Source organism: Mobula birostris, chromosome 32 (genome assembly GCF_030028105.1).
Source record: "Mobula birostris isolate sMobBir1 chromosome 32, sMobBir1.hap1, whole genome shotgun sequence".
In the NCBI taxonomy this organism is placed as follows: Eukaryota; Metazoa; Chordata; class Chondrichthyes; order Myliobatiformes; family Myliobatidae; genus Mobula; species Mobula birostris.
This window is the reverse complement of record NC_092401.1, coordinates 22,720,279-22,747,937: the sequence shown is the minus strand read 5'-3', so window position 1 is coordinate 22,747,937 and position 27,659 is coordinate 22,720,279. Positions and strand designations below refer to the sequence as shown.

At 44.5% G+C, this 27,659-nt stretch overlaps 1 protein-coding gene across 4 annotated transcripts in view; it reads left to right on the top strand.

Moving 5' to 3' along the window:
• The first annotated feature begins 3,570 nt into the window (after window positions 1–3,570).
• LOC140191200 (adhesion G protein-coupled receptor E3-like) overlaps window positions 3,571–27,659 on the top strand; it is a 94,973-nt gene continuing 70,884 nt past the window's right edge. For all 4 annotated transcript variants that reach the window (XM_072248364.1, XM_072248365.1, XM_072248363.1 and 1 more), the window contains exons 1-6: window positions 3,571–3,633; window positions 8,859–8,954; window positions 10,166–10,285; window positions 10,800–10,937; window positions 12,406–12,546; window positions 25,068–25,199. In XM_072248364.1, coding sequence (XP_072104465.1) covers window positions 3,594–3,633; window positions 8,859–8,954; window positions 10,166–10,285; window positions 10,800–10,937; window positions 12,406–12,546; window positions 25,068–25,199 — 667 coding nt within the window. In that variant the 5' untranslated portion in view covers window positions 3,571–3,593. The remainder of the gene's footprint in view (window positions 3,634–8,858; window positions 8,955–10,165; window positions 10,286–10,799; window positions 10,938–12,405; window positions 12,547–25,067; window positions 25,200–27,659) is intronic.

Here is a 27,659-nt window from a genome sequence, read left to right as displayed (position 1 = left end):
GAAACCCACGAGGACAATGTACAGACAGCAATGGAATTGAACTCTGAACTCTGACACCCCATCTCTGAAAGTGTTGTGTTACTGTGGCGCCCCGGTCCAATCCAACACTGCAAAAGCTGTTAATCGTTGGACTTCCTCACCATCAGGAAACAGCAGCAAGAATCAGTTCCTCAAACCTGATCCACCATCACGTCTAATCTGATTTTAACTGGAACTCCACAGGCGGCATAATGAGGGCAGAAAGTACAAAACCATTTCCCCATGGTGAAGCTGTCCACCACTATGGGACACACACTCAGTGGCCATTTTATTAGCTTAACTCGTATACCTGCTCGTTAATGTCAATATCTAATCCACCAATCATGTGGCAGCAACTCAATGCATAAAAGCATGCAGACAGGGTCAAAAGGTGCAGAAGAGCATCCCTGAATGCAGAACACATTGAATTTTGAAGTAGATTGCGACAGTGGCAGAAGACCATGAGCATACCTTTAGTAATGTCTATTGTGTACAGGAGGTAACTCATAAAGTGGCCACTGAGTGTAGGTGATTGGACAAAAATTATAAACAAGATGGATTCAACACAACATCGCTCCTTGCTGTCCCTGCAGGCTGCAAATTTTCTACCTCCCCGCACTACCCCCAATGGTGCATATTGGTGGCTTCCTGAGTGATAACAACACTGTGAGCAGCTAACAGTGTGAGAGCAGCACCTCCTGCCCTGGATGCAGTCATTTTCCAGCAAGCCCTCCCAGCAGCAGCTCTTTGAGGGTAGGAGCAGTCAGTGGGAGATGTGGATGGTGTTAAAGTGGTTTCCACAGTACTCTAATGCTCTCACTCCCCATTCACACCATATCCTATGTTTTCACTGCTCAGGGCTGATCTAAACATCAGCCCAAGCCTTGAGCCCAGTTTCTGTAACTTTCTTGCTTATCTCTTCAACATCCTTTTCACAATGGTTTTAGAGTAGCAGGGACAAAATTAATCACTTATTGTATGTTGTTTGGACTGGGTGGTGACCGTAACCTTCATTTGTTGAAGGATGTTAATTCTGTTCACAAGATAACCTTCAATGTTATAGTCATTATAACTACAGAAGTCCAAATGTCAGTGAAACAAATAAAACTCATTCAGGACTTCCATTTGGAAGCTCCCCCCACAGTCTGAATCGTTCCAGCAACTGAGGGAGGTGATGGGAAGGTAAGAAGAGAAGGGGTAGGAGGGTAAGCATGGGAATGGAAAAGGAGATAAAGGGGAAGGAGGAATTAGAGGAAGTTACTTTTCTCCCTCCTCGCTTTCCCTCCCTCCTTCTCTATTTTTCCATTCTGGTTAACCTCTTGCCCCTTCTCCTCACCTGCTCATCTCTCCCTCTTGTTCCTGTCCTCCTTCCCTTTCTTCCATGGTTTTACCTTTACCAGTCCTTTACCTCTTCCAATGATCACCCCCCCCCCAGCTTGTGACATCATCCCCCTCCCCCACACACTCACCTTCCCCTTCACCTGGTCTCACCTATCACCTGACAGCATGTACTCTTTCCCCTCCCTCACCTTATTATTCTGGCTTCTTCCCCCTTCATTTCCAGACCTGACGAAGGATCTTGGGCTTGTTGGGAGGGATTTTCAATCTCTCATTGCTACAATCAGAAGTTTACATATGCTTCAAAAGGGCAACAATTATACCAGTGCCCAAGAAAAGCAGGGCGAGCTGCCTTAATGACTATTGTCCAGTAGCACTCACACATATAGTGATGAAGTACTTTGAGAGGTTAGTTATTACCACAATGAACTCCCGTCCCAGCAATGACCTGGACCCAGTGCAATTTGCTTGTTGCCACAATAGGTCGACGGTGGATGCGATCTCATTCGCTCCTCATGCAGCCTTGGATCAACTGGACAATACGAATATCTATGTCAAGATGCTCTTTAGCACAGAAGTTTCCATTGTTCTGATTGAAAATCGCCAGAACCTGGGCCTCTGTACCTCCCTCTGCAATTGGATCCTCGACTTCAATCCACAATCTGTGCAGTTTGGAAATAACATCTCTAACTCGCTGACAATCAACACAGGTGCACCACAGGGATGATACGTAGCCCGTTGTTCTACTCTCTCTACACTCATGACTGTATGGCTAGGCATACCTCAAATATCATCCATAAATTAGCTGACAACAGAGCTATTGTTGGCAGAATTTCAGATGATGACAGGAAGGCGTACAGGAGTAAAGTTTATCAGCAACTTGAGTGGTGTCACAGCAACAACCTTGCACGCAATGTCAGTAAGATCAAAGAACTGATTGTGGATTTGTGAAAGGGTAAGGTGAGGGAACACACACAAGTTCTCATTGAGGGATCAGAAATGGAAAATGAATAATTTAAGGTTCCTGGGTGTCGGTGTCTCTAAGGATCTGTCCTGGACCCAACAAACCAATGCAGCTACAACGAAGGCAGGACAGTGGCTATATTCATTAGGAGTTTGAGGAAATTTGGTCTGTCACCAAAGACATTCGCAAATTTCTACAGATCTACTGCGGAGAGCATTTTAACTGGGTTCATCACCATCCAGTATGGGGGTGGGGGAGCTATTTCACAGGATCAAAATAAGCTGCAGGAAGTTGTGAACTCCGTCAGCCCCAACATGAGCAATGGCCTCCGTAGTATCCATGACATCTCCCAGGAGTGATGATTCAAAAGGGTGGCATCCATCATAATGACCCCCGGGTAATGCCTTGTTCTCATTGCTACCATCAGGAAGGAGGTACAGAAGCCTGAAACAGTCAACAATTCAGTCATTCCCTCTGTCATCTGATTTCTGAATGGCCATTGAACCACGAACATAACCTCACTAGTTTCTTTTATTTTTATTTTTACACTACTTGTTTAATTTAACTGTTCAATTATATATATATACTTAATGTAATTCATGTTTTATTCTAATGTTTTATTGTATTGTACTGCTGCAAAGACAAGTTTCACAACATATGCCAGAGATATTAAACCTGATTCTGATTTGAAACTCGGCTGTTTAACCTCCTGCAAAGATACTGCCTGATTTTCTCAATTCCTCCAGCATGCTTCGTGTCTTTGCTCAAGATCTCCAGCATTTGCCAAATCTCTTGTGTTTACTTGTTCTCTCTTGTTCTGTTATTGTGAACCACCACCCTTGAGTGACAGATACATTCCTGTGGCTGCTAATTAACGAGTCCACCCTGCTCACACTGATCTATTCACTGGGACAGAGAGTGTGGACTCGGTCATTGGAATGATGACTTGGTGCACAGATCCTGAACGGGTATTTGGACCCCTATTGAATTGGTGGTTGGGCCACAACCCCACGATGCCCAACTTCACACAAGAGATTCTGCAGATGCTAAAAATACATTCTAACATACACAAAATGCAGGAGGAATTCAGCATTTAAGGAGGGGAATAAGGAGTTAATGTCTTGGGCTATGACTTTCATCAGGTTCTTGCCTTTAGACATTTTCAGGAAGAGAGTTTCATTTCCTTCTCCGTCGTGGAGTCAGTGTGATACGGAGTATAAAACCCCAAGCTTACAGTGACAGCTGACACGAGAAAGGGCGAGGTGTGTAGAGAATGGGTTTCGGCAACATGAGCAGCTGCCTGCCTCTTCTGGGTAAGTGTTAATTCTGGAATATTTCTCTTTCTGTCCCTGGTCCACTCTTCTCCCTCCCTGCCCTTCCCTTCCCCTTAACTTTTCTCATTATATTTCTGTTGCTTCTCCATTCCTTTCCATTTCCAGTTCTACAGCAGTACCCCCTTTTTTCAGCAGGGTTGAAAAAATCTATCCAACATTGTTTTAAATATATTTACTGAGGTAGTCTCCACAGCTTCAGTGGGCAGAGAATCCCACAGATTCACCACCCTCTGGTAAAAGCAGTTCTCATTTCCATCCTAAATCTACTCCCACAAATCTTGAGGCTACGTACTCTAATTCTAGTCCCACCTGTCAGTGGAAGCAACTCTCCTGCTTCTGACTAATCTATCCTTTAATAATTTTATATGTTTCTGTAAGATCTCCTCTCATTCTTCTGAATTCCAGTGAGCACAGACCCAAGCGATTTGATTGGATTCAAAGTTGACTTGATCATAGAAAGTAGTGGTAGAGGGATGTTATTCTGACTGCAGGTCTGTGACCAGTGGTATTCCACAGGGATCAAAGCTTGGACCTCAGTTGTTCATGATATATAGAAATGACTTTAATGGAAATGTGGTTGAGTGAGTGAGTAAGTTCGCAGCTCATTCAAAAAAAGATTGGTGTTGTTATGGATAGTGTAAAAGATTGCCAAAGATTACAGCAGAATATAAATGAAAGTTTAAATTCAAATCCAAATTAAATTTATTATCAATGTACATATATGTCACCATAAACAACCCTGGGATTTATTTTCTTAACCGGCATTCACAGTGAATACAAAGAAACACAACAGAATCAGTGAAAAAAACACACTAAACAAGATACGTAAAAATTCACTGTGCAAAACCCAACAAATTGTTAATTAGTAGCAGATACGTTCAGGATGATGTCCGATGCAGTTTAATCTGTCCAAGTGTGAGGCATTGCACTTTGACACATCAAATGTGAACGGACAGTACACAGTTAATGGCAGGACCCTTAACAATGCTGATATTCAGAAGGATCTTGGGGTCCAAGTCTATTGTTCCCTGAAAGAGTCTGCACAGGTTAATAGGGTGGTAAAGAAGGCAATTAGCATGCTTGCCTTGCCTTTGACGAATTGAGTTTAAGATTAAAGAAATTATAACAAGAAGTCCTGATCTAACAATCAACCTAATTTGACCTTGTGTTTTATTGTCTGCCAGTCAGTGCATGATATTTTTAACATTATTCTGCAATCTGTTATTGTTTTCCCTCCTGCGACCTCAAAACACTGTTCTAATGAAATGATGTGTAGGGATGACATGCATAACAAAGTTTTTTGTTGGAACTCATTTAATGTGAAATTAATAAATCAACTGATCAGTTTACCAGCTGTGTAAAGTTCTGGTTAGGCTGCAACTGAAGGATTGCATTCAGTTCTGGTCGCTCTAGTCTGGGAATGATATGAGGTTTTGGAGAGGGTGCTGAAGAGATTTGCCGTGCTGCTGCCTGGATTGGAGGGAGTGTGTGGTAGGGAGAGGTTGCGCAAACTTTGGTTATTTTCTTTGGAGTGGCGGAGGCTGAGCAAAGGACAGATAGAAGTTGATAAGATTAGAATGGCAGAGATAGAACAGAGAGCTGGTATGTTTCTCTCAGGTTGAAATTTCTAATACTGGAGGATGTGTTTTTAATGGTGGGGGGGGTGTTTTGAATTGAGATGTGCGAGGCAAGTTTTTAACACAAGGTAGGGGTTACCTGGAATGTGGTAGGCACATGAATAAGCAGAGATGGATATGGACATTGTTTTCGTAGAAATGAAGTGTTTAGTTTAGTTACTGGTTTCATTAGTTCAACAAAATACCGAAAGGCCTGTTCTCTGTTCCTTGGCCAATTGAATGAGTCCAGAGCCCAGTAAAAGTATTCTTTGCCCATCCTTTTGAACATCTTCTCCTGGTTGAAGAGGGAGAGGAAATCAGTGGACCAGCCTTCTGAGAATGTTGGACCAGATCTCGGACAGAATGGATGTCACCCTGAAAGGACCAGCCATGAACTCATGGTATTGTTTAAAGTGGATTGCATGGGCCAGCACATGACCCAGGGGGAGACTAAACTCAAGCTTCTGAGGAAGTGAGAGTCAGCAGACCCAGGTTCAGTATTGATCTCAGGTACTTTCTGTGGACTTCACAATGTTCTTCCTGTAAATGTTCCTCTGGGTGTTCCAGTTGCCTCTCATATCCCAAAGATATACAGGGTTAATTTACATTGTAAGCTACCTCTTAGTGTAGGTAAAGAACAAAATAACGAAAGGGAAGTTGATGGGCATCTGAGGGAGAAGGTTGCCAGGAAACAGGGAAATAAGAAGGGAAGCAGGACAGATGGGATTGCTCTGCTGGAGCTAGTGTGGGATGGATGGGCTGAATGGCTTCTGTCTGGCACACAAGTGAGTAACATGGCAATGAGCACCCACTGTCACGAGAGGGATATCCACCCAGTCACATGGTTTTCCCAAATGCCTGCTTCCAGAATCTCTGAGGATCTCCAAGGTCATCCTGGCCTGCCCTGGTGACTGATCTTATTCAGAGTTGGTGGAGGACAATGGTCAGTTCCACCAATGTTCGGGAGTATCTGAGCCAATGTTTGGAAGGTCATCGTACAAACTGTGTGTGCATCCTGGCTGGATTGATTAGGCGAGAACATTTCTGTTAAAGGTACAGGCCAAGTCTCCTATTTCCTCTGGATCCTTGACTGGGAACAGAGAAGGAAAATGGTCAGAGATGGAGGACCAGCTATAATTATCATACTGACAGCACAGGCTTGAAGGCTTGAATGGTCTCATCCTATCTTCTATGTTTCTATGAGCAGGAGGGGCTGTCATTGAGCATATCTTCATGATCTGGTGAGGAAGCCTCCACCATTTCCTCACCAGTTAGAAGAGGGAGTCACAGAACAAAATTATCTGGGACCTTGCATATGAGTTTTAGTACATTATGAGCTGCAGGTCTGTTAGCAGACTCTTCAAACCCTGGTGCCTTTGTCCCGGGACAGGCTCTTTTACAGCTTGAGTCAGAGTCTCAGTCTGTGCCCATCTCCAGGAATTCCATCCCAGACCTCAGCCTCTGGTCTGCTCCCTCACATCTGTTTGATTGGATGTGGTGGAGGTAGCTTTACTCTGTATATAACTCATGTTGTCTCTGCCCATGATATATTTTTGGGACAATGTGAAGGGAGCTTCGTTCTGTACTTACCCCATGGTGTCCTTGCCTCAGACGTGCTTGTGGTACATTGCAGAGGGAGATTTACCATGTATTTAACCCATGATATCCCTGCTCAGAATATGTTTGATGGGATGGCACAGAGGGAGTGTTACTCTGTATTTAACCCACGTAGTCACTGCTCTGGGAGTATTTGATGGGGTAGTGTTGAGCAGGGATTCCAGACCCTTTTTTATGCCATGGAGCCTGACCTTTTCCCGAGGGGTCCATGGACCCCAGTTGTGAACTCCTGATATAGAGGGAGATTTAAGTTGTGTTTAGCCCTCTCCTGCCCTGTCTCTCTACATTTGCTTTGTGACACAGTGGATGAGCAACTCCCTGCACTCATTCAGTTGGAGTTTCTGATCAAATCCATTTCATCCTTGATCTAAATAATGGTTGGGGATGAATATTATTCCGACTCTAACAATTGCTGGGTGAATGGAATGTGTTGCCAGCGTGGTGGTTCAAAGTACATTTATTACCAAAGTATGTACACATTACAGAATCCTCAGATTTATTTCCCAATAAGCAGCCACGAAACAAAGAAACTACATATAAAGAATAAAATAACCCATACAAAGAAGATTGTGGAACACCCAACGTACAATGTAAAGCAAACATCATGCAGACAATAACAGCAAACAAATAGCGTTTCTGAACTGAAGTCCGTAAAGAGAGTCCCAGAGTCCAGCGCAGAGCCAAGGAAACGTTGTGGAGCAGCGATCAGAACCAGCTCATACTTCGCCCCAAGCCTCGACACCCTGACCTTTTCAATCTGGCCCAGTACTTAACTCTCCATACGAACAATGGGTTCTGCCACATGGATACACGGGACTTCGCCTGCTTGATTCAGCCTGTAAATCTCCATCCGCACATTGTGTTCAGTCGTTCGATACCGTCTGGTGCCTGGACCCCGTGGCTTCAATTCGGCCTATTCTTGACCTTTCACACTCTTCCACTCTCTTGTTGACAGGTCTGCCAGGTCGAATTGCCTCCAAATCCAAAGAGAAGTTATAGACAATTACTTGTGATGATTGTAGTATATGTCATTAATCTGCCTTGGAATTCATTTTCTTGCAGGCATTTTCTGGAACATAAACAAATGCGATAGAATTTATGAAAAACTATAAATAACAAAGGATGACTAAGAACTGAGTGCAAAAGAATTCAAATCATGCAAATAATAAAAAAGTAAATATATAATACAGAGAACATGAGATGTAGCGTTCCTGAAAATGAATCAATAGGTTGTGGAATCAGTTCATCGTTGAGGAGAGTGAAGTTATCCATGGTAGTTTAGGAGCCTGATGGTTGTTGGGTAATAACTGTTCCTGAACCTGGTGTTGTGGGACCTAAGGCTCCTGTATCTCACCATCCAGGTGTTTTCTGAAATGTCCACGAACTCACGAATACTATCTCATAACACCTTGTTTGCATATTAGTTAATATTTATAATTTAAATGTTCAATGTAAATATTTTGTCAGGGTAGGTATATATTACCATGTGCCAACCTGAGATTTATTTTTTTGAAGACATTTGCAAGAAAATAAAGAAATACAGCAAAATTTGTATAAAACTCTATATAAACGAAGACTAACAAACAACCAAAGTGCAAAAAGAAGACGAAACTTGGTTCTCACACCACTAGGTTCAGGAAGTTATTACCCTTAACTATCAGCCTCCTGAACCAGTGCAGATAACTTCAGCAGGTGATGTGGAGTCAAGTGAGCTTTGGACACCAGTGTCAGAAGTCAATACCGGTGGCTGGATTTTGGTCACTGAGAACAAAGCACAGACACTCCTGTGATCAATGCCATCAATCCAAAGACTGGTTTTGCCCAGCTCAGGAAGTGGGGCTATTAACTCTCTCTCCCTCCCATAGTTGTCACCAGCCCTGGTTATGTTCAGTATTGGGGTGTTGTGTTCCAGGAGGGAAGGAGTAACAATGACAGAACCAAAGTCTAACTGCTTCATTTTCATTCTTCTAGTTATCTTGTGCTGTGGTATGTTCCAAGACATTCTGTCCCAAAATCACAACTGTCCAGCAGGTCATCAATTTGAACCATCACAAAACAAATGTTTCGGTGAGTTTTAAATTCCCTCAGGTGACTGAGTTTGGTTGAGGTTTAAATGGGTGATACAATCCAATTAATGGTTTCAATGAATGTACATTCGGTGCCCACTTTATTAGGTACACATGTACCCCTGCTCATTAATGCAAATGTCCAATCAGCCAATCATGTGGCAGCAACTCAATGCACAAAAGCATGCAGACATGGTCAAAGGGTTCAATTGTTGTTCAGACCAAAGATCAGGATGGGGTAGACATGCGATGTAAGTGACTTTGGCTGTGGAATGATTGTTGGTGCCAGACAGGGTGGGTTGAGTATCTCAGAAACCGCTGATCTCCTGGGATTTTCACACACGACAGACTCTAGAACATCCAGTGAACAGCAGTTCTGTGAGTGAAAACACCTTGTAATGAGAAAGTGTTATTTTTTTTAACTCCAAAACATAAAACGAATTAAAAGCAAAACCACAGAGCCAGAGCCAGGGATAACTCATGTACATTTAGTTTTGTTTAAATGAACCAGAACACTTAGTCAAACAATATATTTACAATATTACTCAAATTACTCTGAGCCAAGGATACCTCATGTACGTTTAGTTTTGTTTATACTTTAGTGAGATGTGCGAGTATGATGTGGTGGCATGATGACGTACGCCATTCACATACTTTTATTTTTTTACAAATAACCCAGAATTAATTAAATGAATACAAAATGCTTCATCAAAGAATATATTTACAAACAGGTCAAATATTTCTGAGATATTAAATACACATCAGAAAGATCAGAAATACAATTTATTTTATTTTTCACTCTATATCTCTAAATAAAATATTCATTTATTTGAGATGTTGAGTGAAACAGGTCCTTCTGACCCAATAAGCCACACTGCAGCAACCCCCCTATTTAACTCTAGCCTAATCACAGGACAACTTACAATGACCAATTAGCCTACCAACCAGTACATCTTTGGGCATTGGGAGGAAACCACAGCACTTGGAGGAAATCCACACACTCCTGGGGAGAATGTACAAGCCCCTCACAGACAGTGTCAGAATTGATCTCTGAACTTCGGAATAGCCTGAGTTGTAATAACGTTGTGCTGACCGCTACACTACTGGGGCACCCCTGATGTTATTTTCTAAATTCCATCAACTACAGTAGAATCCACTTGTAATGGAGAGCAAAATGTTTACAATTGTAAAGAATTTTTCCTCTTTACACAGATACCAATGAATGTGAAAATGTTACTATATGTGGACCTCACAAAAGTTGTTGGAACACAGTTGGTTCTTACAAGTGTCAATGCAAGCAAGGGTACAACACAGTCAATCAGGACTGTGAAGGTGAGGACTTTAAATAACTATGAAAGAATGAATTTTAAGACTGGGTTATTAGTTGTGAATGTGTTAGAGACTGTGAATTGAACACAATTTTGAGGGTTATAGATAGGGCAAATGCAAACAGGCTTTTTCCACTGAGGATGGGTGGGACCACAACTAAAGATCATGGGGTAAGGGTGAAAGGTGAAAAGTTTAAGGGAAACATGAGGAGGCCTTTTTCTGTGCTGTACTTTTCTTTGACTCTATGAGGCACTACAGTAGAGAGGCGGTTAGTGCGACACTATTACAGTTCAAGGTGTCAGAGTTTGGAGCTCATTTCCAGTGCGATCTGTAAGGAGTTTGCACGGAAGTCTTGGCAGGGTAGTGGTAGATGAAATTTAACTCTGATAAGTGTGACGGTGGAGATCTCAAAGGTTAGATATATACCATGAATAGTAGGACCCGAGAGAGTATTGAAGGGTGAAGGGACCCTAATGTGTAGTCGAAAGATCCTTGAGGTGTTTCTCTGTCTGCACAGATATCGATGAATGTAATTCCACTCCGTGTGGCCATGAAGCAACCTGTCAGAACACAGAGGGTTCATTCAACTGCATCTGCAGCTCAGGTTTTCAGTCGACAGAGAAGACTGGCTCCAATGGAAGGAGGAGCTGTGAAGGTAATTACCATAAATAACCGTGAAATAGAATAAGGATCAAATTGCCAATCTCCAGGACGATCAACCTCAAAATCAAAGTTCAGTGTATTGTAATATTCACAAATATACGTACGTATGCACTAGTGCAATGTAAAACTTACCCGATGGGCCGAACAGCCTAATTCTGCTCCTATGTCTTTTGGTCTTACCGTAGCATCATCACAGGCACATAGCATGACATAAACATCATTCATAACACTCTGATTAACTGGTCCTGTTTGGGAGAACTCTGAAAGAACAAAAACTAATTGTGAATGTTGCCAGGATTCCCTTTAGTTACTTGGGACAGTATGCCATATCCAAGAAGAGAAGTTCTGGCAATGGAGAGGGTTTACAAGAATGATCCTGGGAATGACACAGTTAATGTATGAGGGACGTCTGATGGTTCTAGGCCTGTACTCACTTGAATTTCTTTAGCAGAGGTTGGTGAATCAGAGGAATTCATTGCCTCAGATGGCCATGGAGGCCAAGTCATTAGGTGTATTTAAAGTGCAAGTTGATAGATGATAGATTAGGAAGTGCATCTAAGGCTACAGGGAGAGGCAGGATAATGGGGTTGAGAGGGAAATCGGCCATGATGGAGCGGGCTCAATGGGCCTATGTCTTATGGCTTAAATACTGCAAATTGTGAAGTTGGAGATCCCAAATGAGGAAGTGGGGAGGCTCAGAGGATCCAACAGCATCTGTGGAAGGAGAAACTAGAAAAATGAGAAAATGAGACAAGAGAGTGTGTCCCTGATAGAGTGGTGAGACCAAGTTGTTAAAGGAGACATAATGCATCCAGGTAGTGGATGAATGACCGCAGTTAGAGAGAAAGTAAAATAAAATGCAGGATGCAGAGTAGAGTATGCTGGAAATCTGAAACCAGGGATGGTGCTGGAATCTCCCAGCATTCTGTTTCTCACCCACAGATGTTGCCTGACCTACTGAGTATTTCCAATGCTGTACTTCCAATGCAGATTCAGGGAGAGAGTGGGCAATGAACTGAAATTTAAATGTGACTAAACCTGGTCTTGCCACAGTCATGTTAAAGATGAATGGAGCACTGAGAGTCCTCTTTCCTCTCTGCTCCCGTCCAATGAAAAGCAGCTCCAGTACAGAAGGCAGGGTTGCTGCCGACCTTCAACACTGTTATCGACAGTCCCATAGAATGGAGAGCAGGGTAGTTACCACCCCGGCTTCTAACAGGTGACCAGCTGTTTGGTTCCTCAAGTCAATTCCGCTCTTCTTTAACTCCATTCACCTGATTTTCTTTCTCAAACCATAAGGCTCCTTCTCAAGAATAGTCACTCAATCCTCTGTTCCAGCAGTGGTCTTCTCTGGATTAGACAACACAGTGCTGAGTTACTCCATGCCGACCCACAGAGCCCAGGTATAAAAGGGAGCAATCCATGTTTACTGTTGAGAGAGATTTTCTCTGTTCACACAGATATCGATGAATGCAAGTCCTCACCTTGTCACAAACATGCAACTTGCATCAACGTAATGGGATCCTACAAGTGCAACTGCAACGCAGGGTTTCAGGCATTACTTGCTACCGCCAACCTCACGGCAGGGAAAATTTGTGAAGGTAAGGACTTTGTCTCAACATGAAAATGGACAATAAATCCCAACTGATTGAGGATATCAGTTGTCTACAATTCTCCTGCAGAGTCCCACAACTAAAGAAGAATTTAATGGGCTCTGTCCTGTGTAAATTGCACAAGGGAGTCATTGTGGGAGGTAGGGAAGTTATCCTTGTTTTTTCTGTTGTTTCCTTTGATAAATCTGATGATTTGTTCAAATGGGAAGGCAAAAGGGACTGACAAGCAAATGGGAATAGCTGATTGTAGTTGGCATGGATGAGATGGGCCAAAGGATCTTTTTCTCTGCTGTATTATGATTCTATATTTCAGAGTTTGTGAAATAAATTCATTGACCAGTCATGTTCCTTTAGGAACAAGAAACAGAATACTGAATTGTCCAGGGTCAGGTGTGACTGGAGGAGGCAACTCTAGCTGGCATGGTGATTACTATTGCAAACTTGGTTCCCAAACTCTCACACAGTCTAATGGCACCCTCTCAGCGCAGGTTCAGTGAGGGTCTGAGTAATCCATGGGGATGTGGAGGGGAATAGTCAACGATGGACCACACAAAGATGAGAGGAGCTTGGAGCTTGGCATCAAAAATGATAACGTTTCTCAGTTCTGTATGATTGTAGGAAGCAGCATCAATGCAATCGTTGATGGACTGGAGAAAGGGTTGATTGAGATGGTCTGGACAGGATTGAAGCAAGGACTCCTCCATGTGTCCCACCAAAGTTCAGGTGTAGCTTGGCCCATGTGAATTCCTACAACCACGCCTATGTCCACAACAAAGTGAGAGACGAGTAAAAGATACCAAGGAGTGCAAAGCCTCTCTGTATCACCCTCTCACAACTTGTTACAACACATCGGGTTCCTACCTGTGGAACTACATTGCAGGGTTTCAGGCATCTCCAGTGACAGCCAGCCTCACTGCAGGAAGGTTTTGTGAAGGTACAGACTTTATATCACCATGAAAGTGAGAATTAATCACAAGGCTGTGTGGGTGTCATCAATATTCCAGGATTGTCTTGAAGATATTCTTGGAATTAAAGTATTAACTCATAGGGTCTGCATTGTGTAAATCACGTGGTTGGTAAACGTTGGTGCTTTCTTTGTTTTATCGTTATTTCTAGATACTTTTAGATACAGGGACAGAATTTATTGGCCAGGCAGGTCCTTTGGACACAGGAGATCATGCAATACAACTTTGAGGACTGAGTCCAATCTGATTGACAGTTTTAGCTCCCGTGGTCATTACTACTACAATCCTGCATCCCAGATTCCCACATGGACCAACATGTCACTCTCTGAGCCCATTCAGTGGAGGGGCTGGGAAATCTATTGGGACTGAGATAGATGTGATCAACCCCAATCCGGGTTCAGGGCCACATTAAAGTTGAGTAGAGCTATGGGCATCCAGTGCACCTCCCCACTGCCAGCTATCCACCCCAGTAACACCCAGTCATTAATGCACGACTCCATCAGAATCAGATTCCTGTGTATTGTCACTGAAATCCGTCGTGAAATGTCTTGTTTTGCAGCAGCAGTACAGTGCAATACATAAAATATACAATTAATTATGATAAGAAATATGTATTTAAAAATTCAAACGTCCAATTTAATTTCAGAGAAATGTACATAATATACATCCTGAAATGCTTTTTCTTCGCAAACATTCACAAAAACAGAGAAGTGCCCCAAAGGATGAACGACAGATAGACATGAGAATCCCAAAATCCCCCCCGAGCTCCTCTTCCTCATGCGCGTAAGCGCAGCGAGCAACAATCCCCCCCCCTCCCTCCCACCAGCAAAAATAAAGCAAGTATCGGCACTGCCATCGAGCACTCATCGTGAGCAAAGCAATAGCAAAGACACAGACTTGCAGTTACCCCACAAACTTCACATTTCGTCCGGCATTCAACATACCACAGGTAAGGGAGAAGGAGGCGTCTCCATTTTTTCCCCCAGCGAGCAGGGAGACATAACAACAGCCCACTGGTTTACGATGTTAAAAGTCCATTACATCACTTTTTTCGAGCTCTGTGCCTGAAGTTCGCAGAGATCCCGGGTCTTCGGGCCCACAGCAGATATCCCAACTCCCCTGACGACACACGGGTCTCCTGCTGTGAAACCAACCCTCGATCCGCCCGTCTCCAGAGCCCCGAGATCTTAAGCTTCCGATTTCGAGCCAGATTCTCAGGCCAAAATCTTGGCATGCTGAAACCCTGAGAAAAGGTCCCATTCCTGCAAAGATCCGAAGTCAGGGATGCAGGGCAGGGTCTTCAAAAAAACCCTGAAAGGGAAAAATAAAGACATTAAAGATGGAAATAGGGGAGGGGGTGGCGTCAGTGTGCATGCTTATGGATTAGACGTGTTTGCTCAGTTTTCCCCTCTGAGGCCTCGATAAAATTACTACTATACCTTATTTTATTTATTCATGGGCCAACAGTGTGAGCTTACTCTCTTTATCTAAACTAAGTGTATGGAAAAGTTTGACAATGCTGAAGGCAAACAAAGCCAAGACCGCTGACTGCCAAACTACCGGAGCTAGTGCTAATGCTAACAACAGGCCTGTAAATAACTTCTCCGCGTCTGAGATACCGCCGGACAAAACTTACGCCATGTGCAAGGAATTAGGTCAGGAGATCTCTCAGTCATTTCTGCGCGGCATTAACGACCGCTTTGATGTTTTTGAGACCAAGTTCCAGACGCTTGTGGCCTCATAGGCCGATCTACAAGCCCGTGTGGCTAATCAAGAACTAACCGCTAGTGACCTCCAAGCATGCGTGCAAGTGCTTGAAGCTAAATACTCAGAGCTAATGAGACAAAACAGCCAGCTCCAAGCTAAAGTGCTTGACTTAGAGGCTTGTTCCCGGAGACATAACATTAAGATTGTAGGGATTCAAGAGGGTGAGGAGGATGGTAATCCCAATGAATTTGTTTCCAGACTGATTCTCAAGTTGCTTGGGGTAGAGCATTTCCCGCACCCGGTTAACGTTGACCGTGCACATCGCTCTCTCCAGTTGAATCCGGCCACCGGTGCCAAGCCGCGCACCATCTTGGCACGCATTCACCATTTTCAAGTGAAAGAGCTGATCTTGTGCCATGGCAAACTACGACCCATGGAGCATAAGGGAAACAAGGTCTTGATCTTCCCGGACTATACCAGTGAGGTGATGACTCAACATCGTGCCTTTTAGGATGTACTGCAAACTCTGCGTGATGGAGGAATCAAGAACGCCCTGCGGTACCCGACTAGGCTCTATATTTATCATCAGGATGGAGGAGCGCGTATAGTCTATGACAACCCGAAGGAAGCAGCACAATTCATGGAAAGGAATAATGCACTCAAAGGGGAGTAGATATACTGACACTGTTTATTCAGCTTATACTTGTGCCAGTTTATATGTTGGGATAAGGGGAGTGACCTGCTTGCTAAATGTAGTTTTACAATGCTGTATACCGCACTGATATTTAATTGCAGAGAATGTTTTGAATATGTCTGTTATTACAATGGTTAATTTTGAGTTGGTGTCATGAATGCCCAGCTTCAGGTGCGGACATTGGATAACTCTCCCCAGCCCTAATACCATTTGTATTGTATAGTTTGCGTTAAAAATTTTCTCGGAGAGGGGGCTTGTGATAATTGTGTAATGTTATTTACCTGCCCAGCAGCTCCTTTTTGGATGGAAATGGGGAACTATGTGTCCGGTTCAGGGAGACACGAAGCGGGGTGGGTTAGGGTGTGTGCTGTTCCTGTTTACGGCTCAGACATGTTTTTTTTGTATGTTGTGTTCTCATGAGGCTGCCGGTTATTTTGCATTGTTTGCTATGTTTGTGCTCAACTGTAATAATCTCTTTTTTATTCTCGTATGCAGGGGTCTCGTGGTAGAACGCAGCTGGGGGGAAAAGCTATTACAATAGTCTCGTGGAATGTTAAGGGGCTTGGTCATGTTATTAAGAGGGACAAAGTTTTTAGACATCTCAAATCTCTATCTGCAGACGTGATTTTTCTACAGGAAACTCATATCAAAGTAACTGAGCAACACAGATTGAGGTCTAGCTGGATATCGCAGGTTTCCCAGTCACCAGTTACTTCACATGCCTGTGGTGTGGCTATCCTTTTTAGGAAAAATATTCGATTTCAACTCACTTCCATGACCACAGATCCTCTTGGCAGGTATATCATGGCCTCTGGTAACCACTAATTCGTTTCCACTAACCTTCCTTAATATTTACGGTCCAAACACAGACGAACCAAGTTTTTTTAGGGAAGTTTTTGATTTACTTCCGGATGCCAGTAATTCAAATATAATAATCGACGGTGATTTGAGTTGCTATCTAGATCCATATTTAGATAGATTGTCCTCCCGCCCGCCCTCAAATATCGTGTCAGTGCAGGTCCTAAACAATTTGATTAAATCTTGGAATTTAGTAGATATCTGGCGAGTTCAACATCCCACCGACAAGGACTATTCTTATTATTCTCATGTTCACAAATTCTATAGTAGAATAGACTATTTTTTGGTTGGTTCTCATTTAATTTCTCGCGATACCAATACAAAATATCATAATCTATTAACCTCTGACCATAGCCCCTAGACAATGTCCCTAAATCTCTCTCTTCCCAAACAAATCTATTCCTGGCGTTTTAACCCTTCCCTACTCACTGATAAGAAATTTATAGAAAACATCTCCATCAGTTTAAAAGATTTTATAGAAATTAATGATAATGGCGAGGTGTCAGATTCCACACTCTAGGAGACATTAAAAGTTGTAATTCATGGGTACTTAATTTCATATGAATCCGCTGCTAAGAGGGAGAGAGAGGGGCGATTATTAGAGATTGAGAATACTTTCCCAACTCTCGAAGCGACATACCAGGCCTCGAAATCCTCTGAAGACTGCAATAAGATAATGAAGCTTAAATATGAGTACAATTGCACCTTGGGTAAATTAAGACAAAAGCATTTCGAAATGGGGGGACAAGCCTGGGGGGCTCCTGGCAGGGCAGCTTTAGGGGCGCTCAGGCCTCAAGGTCAATTGACTGCAGTAGATCCAGGGCGGGCACCCTGTTAACCAACCCCAAGGAGGTAAATGACTGTTTTAAAGAATTTTACAGTGAACTCTACACTTCTTAATGCGATGCCACTCAATCTGATTTGAATGACTTCTTTGACTCTCTTGTAATGCCGAAACTTAGTGACGCTGCTAGGGAGGACATAGATTCTGACTTCACATTGCAAGAAATAACTTCTGCCATTAAGTCATTTCTGTCTGGTAAGGCAGCTGGGCCAGATGGATTTGGCTGCAGATTTTATAAGAAATTTTGGGATATCCTTGCCCCACTTCTCCTCAGAATGATATTTTGCTCTAAGAGGGAAAAGCCTTGCCTAAAACATTGTACGAGGCCAATACTTCCCTTATTCTAAAGAAAGGTAAAGAGGAAACAGACCCGGCCAGCTGCCACGGTAGACCCCCTCGCCCTAAAAATAAGAACTCACCCAAATATTGTGGGTTTGAAAGTGGGAGGTATTGAAACACTTAATAGTTTCTGTGCTGACAATATGATACTGTACTTACAAAACCCAGAAAAATCAGTCCCCCTTCTTCTAGATTTAATCACTTCTTTTGGCAGACTATCGAGATACTCAATCAATTAGACAAAAGGTGACTTCATGCCCCTCTCCGAAGTCTACACGCTGGGTTTTTTTGGAAAGTGTCCCGTTTAAAGTAGTTAAAGATCACTTTACTTATCTTGGTTTGGTAATACCCAAAGATCGTAAATTAATATTTAAATTAAATTTCACAGAGTTTATTTCAAAACTTAAACAGAATATAGAAAGTTGGAAAACCCTACCTCTGTCCATGATTGGTCGTATAAATTCAATTAAAATGGTTTCCCTTCCTAGGTTTCTCTATCTTTGTCACAATCTCACCATTTTTCTTACATCAGCCTTCTTTAAAGAGTTGGACTCCATAATTTTGTCTTACATCTGGAATTATGAGAATCACAGGACTTCAAAAATCCATTTGCAAAAGCCCAAGTCTGAAGGATGGCTGGGATTACCTGTATTCAGACATTACTATTGGGCTGTCAATGTTAGGGCTCTAATCAACAGGGGGCTCCAGATAACTCGGTCCCTGGGGCCCCCTTGTGGCTATATATGGAGTCTAACTCTGTTGTCAATTCCTCCTTGCCAGCCATGCTGCTCTCTAAGTTAGAAAAGCCTGGGATTTTAAAAAGTTTAAGTTTTTTTGTTTTGAAAAATTCCATCAGAATTCTAAATCAGATTAGGAGCTTTCTGAATTTACCAGAGACCTCTGTACAAACACCAATCTGTTTCAATCACTCCTTTCTACCCTTAGGGTCAGATAAAACCTACCATGCTTGGAGGGAGAAGGGTCTGGTTTCTATCAAAGACCTGTACATAGAGGGACGGTTTGCAACATTTAGTCTGCTGAAAGAGAAATTTGAGCTGCCTCATTCGCACTTTTTTCGTTACTTACAAATTAGACACTGCATTCAATCTAACATTTGTGATTTTGAAATCCTTCCAGGGAAGCATATATTTTTTGATATCTTAAAGAACCCTCCTGACTCCAAGCATCTCATTTCTAAGTTTGTACATTTGTTCGATAGTTGTATTACAGCCTCTACTGTGAAGATCAGGGAGGCCTGGAGAAAGGAATTGGGCATTGAACTGTCTGAAGCTGCCTGGGACAAGAGTTTGTCATGGTACAGGCTTGCTCTATTAACGGCAGACACCAGCTGATCCAGTTCAAAGTTGTCCACCGTCTCCATTGTTCTAAACTCAGGCTGCACAGGATTTACCCTTCTGTCTCACCAATATGTGACAGATGTCAAGGGACGGAGGGCACGTTGTCACACACCATTTGGTTTTGTCCATCACTGACCGGATTTTGGTCCAAAATACTTGACTGGACTCAAAGGCCTATAAAAGTTCCTTCCCTTTGGAAGTTCGTCTCGCCATCTTTGGCTGTCCACAATCTACTTTATGCATCCCTACAACAGTCTCTGATGCTGGGGATGACTGTCGCCAAAAGACTTAACTTGAGGGAATGGAAATCACCCTCTCCCCCTTCCTTCCGGAGATGGATGGCTGGCACGATCTCAGTCATACAGATGGAGAGACTTAGGTTCTTCAGAACAAATTCAATTATAAAATTTTCAGCTATCTGGGATCCATTTCTTGCCTACCTAGACAAGACTGGGGGAAGATGAATAATTTCCCCACAGCTGATTTCTCACGGCCCTCATTTGAAACTTAAGGCTGCCTATACTTGTGCGTCAAATGTATGCCGTAGGTACGGCGTAGCTGCGAACCCTACGTCGTAGCCTAACGCGCACATCTCCCAAAATTTAATTACGCGTTGCGGCGTCGCAGACGGCAACAACTGTGATCGGTCCGCTTGGTAGCATCGCATTTCCTCCTACACTGCAATAGCTTGCCATTGGGCGACTGAAGGGCAGGGAAGGAACTCGGGCTGCAATGCTTTCCATAAAGCTTTACAGACTTCCGAAATTATGGAGGACCCTGTGCTTGATGCCAGTTTGTAGCTGGCTGCTACAGCCTGTTGACTTCCACATGAAGCTAAAACTCGAATGATGATTGCCAGTCTCTGAGTATACTGTGCGCACACTGATGCGAAATAAATGGTTGGAGACGATGAACCAAATCATCAAATCTACCTGCCGACATCTGAAAATATTTGAAATGCATTTCTTCGTCCATGTCTCTCAGTGGCCGGACAAGCACAGAACATTCACCGTCCTTCAGTTTCAGTCACCATTGTTTGAAGTTTGAGTTTCTTCGTGTTGAGTTTCAACACGAAGAAACTCAACATAGTGGCATAGAAACCCCACCGCCAACTAGCATTTTGGCGGTGAATTGCAGAGTGACGCAGACACACCAACGCATAAGTATAAATGTTCACAACGGCGTAGCCCACTTCCATAGGCTGCGGCGTAAGCTAGAACGCACAAGTATAAATCAGCCTTTAGAGATAGACCTTGTCACTGAAACTGCCTCACTGTAGGCTCGTAATGAATTAGTTGTCACTGTGAATTCAATCTCCACTGGTGATGAATGGAAAGGTGAGTCTTCTGTCACTATGATAGTGTAGTGAGTACTCGTGGAACAACCAACAGCAAAATTGTCAGTAGAAAAGATGTCTTTGTGTTCCAATATCTTATAAGTTATTCTCTTTTTCCATTCCTCTGGTATTGGTGAGTCATCAAAGTTGACTGACTTCAATGTCAACTTCCCTAACAGAGGAGACTATTTCTCTTCCTTTTTCTTTACTGGGAAACTAGAAACTCCTGACACCTCCTCCTGAGGTGTTGCTGACAATCACTGTTCTTCTGTTAGAATAGACAGCCAAAGATTTCTGTAGTTATGTCTCACCAGCACTCCTGCAGGCAAAAGTGAATTTTCTTCCTGATTGTCAGGAGCATCCACAAAAATGGCTGGGGTACTGGGCTCTCCTGAAAATCTGGGTACTCCAGTCACTCTAACTCCTCCGGCAGAAGGTACAGTGTCTGGTTTAGACTGAGTATACCACACATTTCCTCTTTATTCTCATCACCCTGCACAGGAGAAACTTGCACATTCTCAAAGGCAGCTCTGAATACAGGGAGAATAGATGAAGTTCTCAGAAAGTTCTCTCCCTTTCTCTTTTTACATGCTCCCATCAGCCTTCTCACAGTGGAAGAGTTTGTTCCCACAAGAATGGTAACTTTGCCTTTGACAACTGGATCCGGGCAAACCAACACAAGTGTATCAATAGTCTCAGCTACTGCAATATCTGCTCTTGAATACACCAGTGTCAACGACAAATAACCATCATGAGGGTAATCATCTGCACTAAGCCTCCAAACCCCAAGGGCACTGACAGGAGCCAACAGTAAATGTGTCAAATCCCTGTTGAAAAGGATCTGCAGAGTAAAGTAACTTGAGAACCCACGTCAAGTATGACTGTAGCACAAATACCTTCAGAATGTCTGGAGACATCAGAATTTGGCCCTACTAAGCCTTCAGGAATAATTTTTTGCACCTTAGTATTGCTGTTGATACACTGCTTGGAACGTGTTTGCTCCAGTACGTCAGACTGTTCCTTTACTGGGTCCATCTGTTGTTTTCCATCATTTTCTGTTTGATTATCCGCTGGTTTACTATTTGAAGATTTCCCTGTCTCTCACAATCTCGTTTGAAATGTCCGTCTTCTGCACATTTGTAACAGAGAATACCAGTCCTATCCTTCACCCATGCAGCAGCATTGCTCTGCTTTGTGATTTTCACAGGTGGGTTGGGCTTTCCAGTGAACACGTCATGTTTATCTGCAACATTAACAGATATCTACTGAGACATATCAGCTTGAATGTTTCTCACCTCATTTCTCAAAAGTTCTACTTCTGTGGTATCAATGGTTACTTTAGCAATAGGGCCTACATCTGAAGACATTACTTGGCTTTGGAAACATTTCACTCCTCAATCTTATTTTCTTAGTGACTCAGCAAAAGATGGTGGATCACACATCTTGTGGGTCATTGGAATACGTCGAGCAACCATAACTTGTGACAGTGTGCCCTTCATAACTTGCTCCACCCTCAAGCAGTTTATCTCAGAAAGTTGAATGCGTTCTTTGGGGCACAAGCAATGCGACAGTTTATCTAGCTGTAGGAGGGAAGCAGAGAGCTTCTCTCCTTCCTCTCGGAATCTCACCAGGGGTTCCGCTGAACTTTCAGTGGTGCCAAAACGTTTTTCAGAGCTTGCATAGAGCTAACGGATGTGGCAAAAGGATATTCTGCCTTTCGAAACCTCACTATAATCAGCAGCAGGACCCTCTAAACTCTCTAGCAGTCTCTGTGTCTCTATCTTGTCTGAGCACTGCCACTCATCCAGCTCAGCTCAAGTCTGATCCTTCTTCTCTACGCTTGACTGCAGAGAACATTCTCAGCTTATGGTAACCTTGGATATCAGCAGGTACACTTTGGCATTTCTCGACCAGTGATGTGATAGCAGAAACCAGCTTAGAACTTAGATCAACAACTGAAGGAGTTAGTAGATTCTTAACATCAGTCAGAGTTTTCCCTTCATTCTTCAGAAAAGAGAGCAACTTGAACTGAAAATCTTCACCCTCAGCAGCATCTGGAGTTGTTTCCTGAGCAACTCTAAACACATGAACTGGCCCTGTCACTGTTCCCCTGGTATTCCTATCACATCAGGCAGAGTGAGTTCAGTCACATCACTCCAGGTCTGGACTAGCACAAAGTATCTGCCAAATGATTTGTTGAAACGTCAATCATTCAGTGTAACTTTTCCCAGAGCTTTCAGAAGACCCAAGGCTTTAACTAAAGTGTCATTATTAACATAAGCAGAAAGATTGCTCGTTACACAAGCGCTGTGAGCAAATCACACTAAACACAAATCTGTGTGGTATTTATATCACCTTAATTATGACACACTTTAAATTGCACAGAAAATAACACTGGTGTAACGCTGACTTGAACACGAGTAAACAGGCTATCCAATCCTTACACAGACACAGTCGCACATTCATCACGGATGATGCTCCCAAAATGAAACCCTCTTGGCTTCAATTAGGGATGTCGTACTGGAGTAGTAATGACCACGGCAGCTAAAACTGCCAACCATTTTGGATGTGGTCCTAAAGGTTGTGTTGCGTGGTTTCCTGTTTCCAAAGTTTTATGTACGCTTGACAAATAATCAAGAATCTTGAAACCTGAATCTTGAGGATGGAAATATGGTGACCTTGCTTCAACAAGCCTGTGTGATGAGAAGCACCAATATGGTAACTCACAAATTCCCCATGAAAGGATCTGGAACTCAAGCAATGAACGCCTTATTCTGTTGTAATTGAACCTTATAAACCTGTGAAGTCTATCACCACAGCAAAGAGCATCAAACAGATGAAAAACACCATCATCTGCAATGTTCATCTCCCTGATCTGGAAAGAATTTGGAATTCAGAGCAATTTTACCAGAACAACTGCACCAATACAAGTAGTCAGCTCTTGAGCAAACTCTTCAGAGTGAAATGCAAGTCAAGTCTGCAAAAAGTGCTGAGCAGATCAAGTTGTGTCAGAGGTCATGAAGTGTGAAGAACTGCACAAAGATGAATTACAGTAGAACAAGCCAATTCTGAAGGAAACAGCAAAGCCAAGTTGCCTATACTCGTAGACTTCAGTATCAAAATGCTGATGAAAGCAGCTGCACTGTAGAGTGCTCACCCTTCACACTAACTGTTCTCTGACGCAACTTGATCTGCTAAGCACTTACTGCAGACTTGATTTGTATTTGCCAAAAATGCTCTCATTGCATGACTTCCAGGCTCAGGGGAATTTGAGAGTTATACATTAGTGGTTCTCATCACGCAGAATAGACTTAACAAGCTCACCATATTTCCATTCCCAAGATTCAGGTTTCAAGATTCTCGATGGTAGATAAAACCGAGAGTGAAATGTGTCATTTGTGCTAACAACCAGCGTACCCGAGGTTGTGTTAGGGGCAGCCCACGAGTGTCACCACACATTCCAGTGCCAACATAGCAGGCCCACAATGCTCAGAAGAACAACACAGAACACAAAAAGTAACAAAGCAACAACAGCAAAACCAAGCCCAGTTCCTCCCTCCCACCAACACACATACACAGTCCTTTAACCCCAGGACAGGCCTCGAGCGGACCAGACTTGGGACTGCAGACACCAGGTTTCTTCCTCCCCCGTGGACTCATGGAGATCTGCAGATCTGGCTCCAGCCAATGGGCCTTGACTTCTGGACTTCTGATTGGACCATCAGACCTCAATCATCAGCATCGATTCCAGGGCACACCGATCACCAAACACCAGGCCTTGACCACTGAACACCTATCGTGAATCCAGGGGGTCATTCCAGGAGGATATTACAGATGACCTTTTGAGACAATTTGTTGATTTTAGTGAGAGATATCCCTATGACAAATCATTTCCTAAATTGCAGCTGCTGTGGAGGAATTTGAATTACGATTGGACCCGGGCTGCTGGGCCTGTGGAGGAGCATCTGTAGTAGATGCAGCACTGTGTCTCCCTGATGCTAGATCCAGGGAAATCCATTCAGGAAATGGTTAATAAAATGTAATGTAGAGTATGAGGAACAAAGATCTGAGTGAAGCTCCTGTGGGACTCCATACACTATTTACTTTCCAGTCAAGACCTATTGTAATTTTCATCATCTTTACTCAGAGGGTAGAGTGAGAGTAGAACAAGCTGCCCGTGGAAATATTGGAAGCGGGTTCAATTTCAACATTTAACAGAAATTTGAATAAGTACATAGATTGGGGGGGGGGGGGTTATGGAGGGCTATGTTCTGGGTGCAGGTCAATGGGGCTAGGCAGAATAACAGTTCAGCACAGACTCGATGGGCAGCAAGGCCTGTTTCTGTCCTGTCCTCAATGACTACATCTGTGTTGGTAATATGTGTACCTCTGTTCCTCTCTACAACAGATGTGGATGAATGCCAGGATAAAAATGCGTGCGGAGTGAACACGATCTGTCGCAACTCCTTTGGGTCTTTGTACTGCGTCTGCAAAGCGGGATATTACCAGAACCAGGGAGACATTCAGCTGGCCTGTACAGGTGAAAATAGAGTGATTACTGAGAGCTGAGAATCAAAACAAACAATGCTGGAAACAGTACAGAAGTCAGGGAGAATCCGTGCAAAGAAGAAGAATTTGTGTTTCAAAGTGTTAATGAAGAGTTTTAAACTTTGAAACATCAACTCCATTTATCCCTACACAGTCTCTGACAAAGCTGCTGAGTTGTATATGTGTTGCTCTGGATTTCCAGAATCTACAGAATATCTTGCGTCTCTGCAAGTTTCTGAGTATCATTGACTGTCAGGAGACACTTTGGGGTGCAGAGTGAGGCTGGGGCTGGGTTAGTGTGGGGTGTGTAGGGACAGTGGGGTGAGAGGTTGAGGTTGGGTCAGTGTGGAGTGTGTAGAGGACGGTGGGGTGTGAGGCTGAGGTTGGGCCAGTCTGGAGTGTGTAGGGGACGATGGGATGTGAGGCTGAGGTTGGGTCAGTGTGGGGTGTGTAGGGACAGTGTGGCGTGAGGCTGAGGTTGGGTCAGTCTGGAGTGTGTAGGGGATGGTGGGGTGTGAGGATGAGGTTGGGTCAGTATGGGGTGTGTAGGGGATGGTGGGGTGCGAGGCTGAGGTTGGGTCAGTCTGGAATGTGTAGGGGACGATGGGGTGTGAGGCTGAGGTTGGGTCAGTGTGGGGTGTGTAGGGACAGTGTGGCGTGAGGCTGAGGTTGGGTCAGTCTGGAGTGTGTAGGGGATGGTGGGGTGTGAGGATGAGGTTGGGTCAGTATGGGGTGTGTAGGGGATGGTGGGGTGTGAGGCTGAGGTTGGGTCAGTCTGGAGTGTATAGGGGATGGTGGGGTGTGAGGCTGAGGTTGGGTCAGTATGGGGTGTGTAGGGGACGGTGGGGTGTGAGGCTGAGGTTGGATCAGTCTGGAGTGTGTAGTGGATGGTGGGGTGTGAGGCTGAGGTTGGGTCAGTATGGGGTGTGTAGAGGACAGTGTGGTGTGAGGCTGAGGTTGGGTCAGTGTGGGGTGTGTAGGGACAGTGGGGTGAGAGGTTGAGGTTGGGTCAGTGTGGAGTGTGTAGAGGACGGTGGGGTGTGAGGCTGAGGTTGGGTCAGTCTGGAGTGTGTAGGGGATGGTGGGGTGTGAGGCTGAGGTTGGTTCAGTATGGGGTGTGTAGGGGACGGTGGGGTGCGAGGCTGAGGTTGGGTCAGTCTGGAATGTGTAGGGGACGATGGGGTGTGAGGCTGAGGTTGGGTCAGTGTGGGGTGTGTAGGGACAGTGTGGCGTGAGGCTGAGGTTGGGTCAGTCTGGAGTGTGTAGGGGATGGTGGGGTGTGAGGATGAGGTTGGGTCAGTATGGGGTGTGTAGGGGATGGTGGGGTGTGAGGCTGAGGTTGGGTCAGTCTGGAGTGTATAGGGGATGGTGGGGTGTGAGGCTGAGGTTGGGTCAGTATGGGGTGTGTAGGGGACGGTGGGGTGTGAGGCTGAGGTTGGATCAGTCTGGAGTGTGTAGTGGATGGTGGGGTGTGAGGCTGAGGTTGGGTCAGTATGGGGTGTGTAGAGGACAGTGTGGTGTGAGGCTGAGGTTGGGTCAGTGTGGGGTGTGTAGGGACAGTGGGGTGAGAGGTTGAGGTTGGGTCAGTGTGGAGTGTGTAGGGGACGGTGGGGTGTGAGGCTGAGGTTGGGTCAGTCTGGAGTGTGTAGGGGATGGTAGGGTGTGAGGCTGAGGTTGTGTCAGTATGGGGTGTGTAGGGGATGGTGGGGTGTGAGGCTGAGGTTGGGTCAGTCTGGAGTGTGTAGGGGACGATGGGGTGTGAGGCTGAGGTTGGGTCAGTGTGGGGTGTGTAGGGACAGTGTGGTGTGAGGCTGAGGTTGGGTCAGTCTGGAGTGTGTAGGGGATGGTGGGGTGTGAGGCTGAGGTTGGGTCAGTATGGGGTGTGTAGGGGACGGTGGGGTGTGAGGCTGAGGTTGGGTCAGTCTGGAGTGTGTAGGGGACGATGGGGTGTGAGGCTGAGGTTGGGTCAGTATGGGGTGTGTAGGGGACGGTGGGGTGTGAGGCTGAGGTTGGGTCAGTCTGGAGTGTATAGGGGCTGGTGGGGTGTGAGGCTGAGGTTGGGTCAGTATGGGGTGTGTAGGGGACAGTGTGGTGTGAGGCTGAGGTTGGGTCAGTGTGGGGTGTGTAGGGACAGTGGGGTGAGAGGTTGAGGTTGGGTCAGTGTGGAGTGTGTAGGGGACGGTGGGGTGTGAGGCTGAGGTTGGGTCAGTCTGGAGTGTGTAGGGGATGGTGGGGTGTGAGGCTGAGGTTGGGTCAGTATGGGGTGTGTAGGGGACGGTGGGGTGTGAGGCTGAGGTTGGGTCAGTCTGGAGTGTATAGGGGATGGTGGGGTGTGAGGCTGAGGTTGGGTCAGTATGGGGTGTGTAGTGGACGGTGGGGTGTGAGGCTGAGGTTGGGTCAGTATGGGGTGTGTAGAGGACAGTGTGGTGTGAGGCTGAGGTTGGGTCAGTCT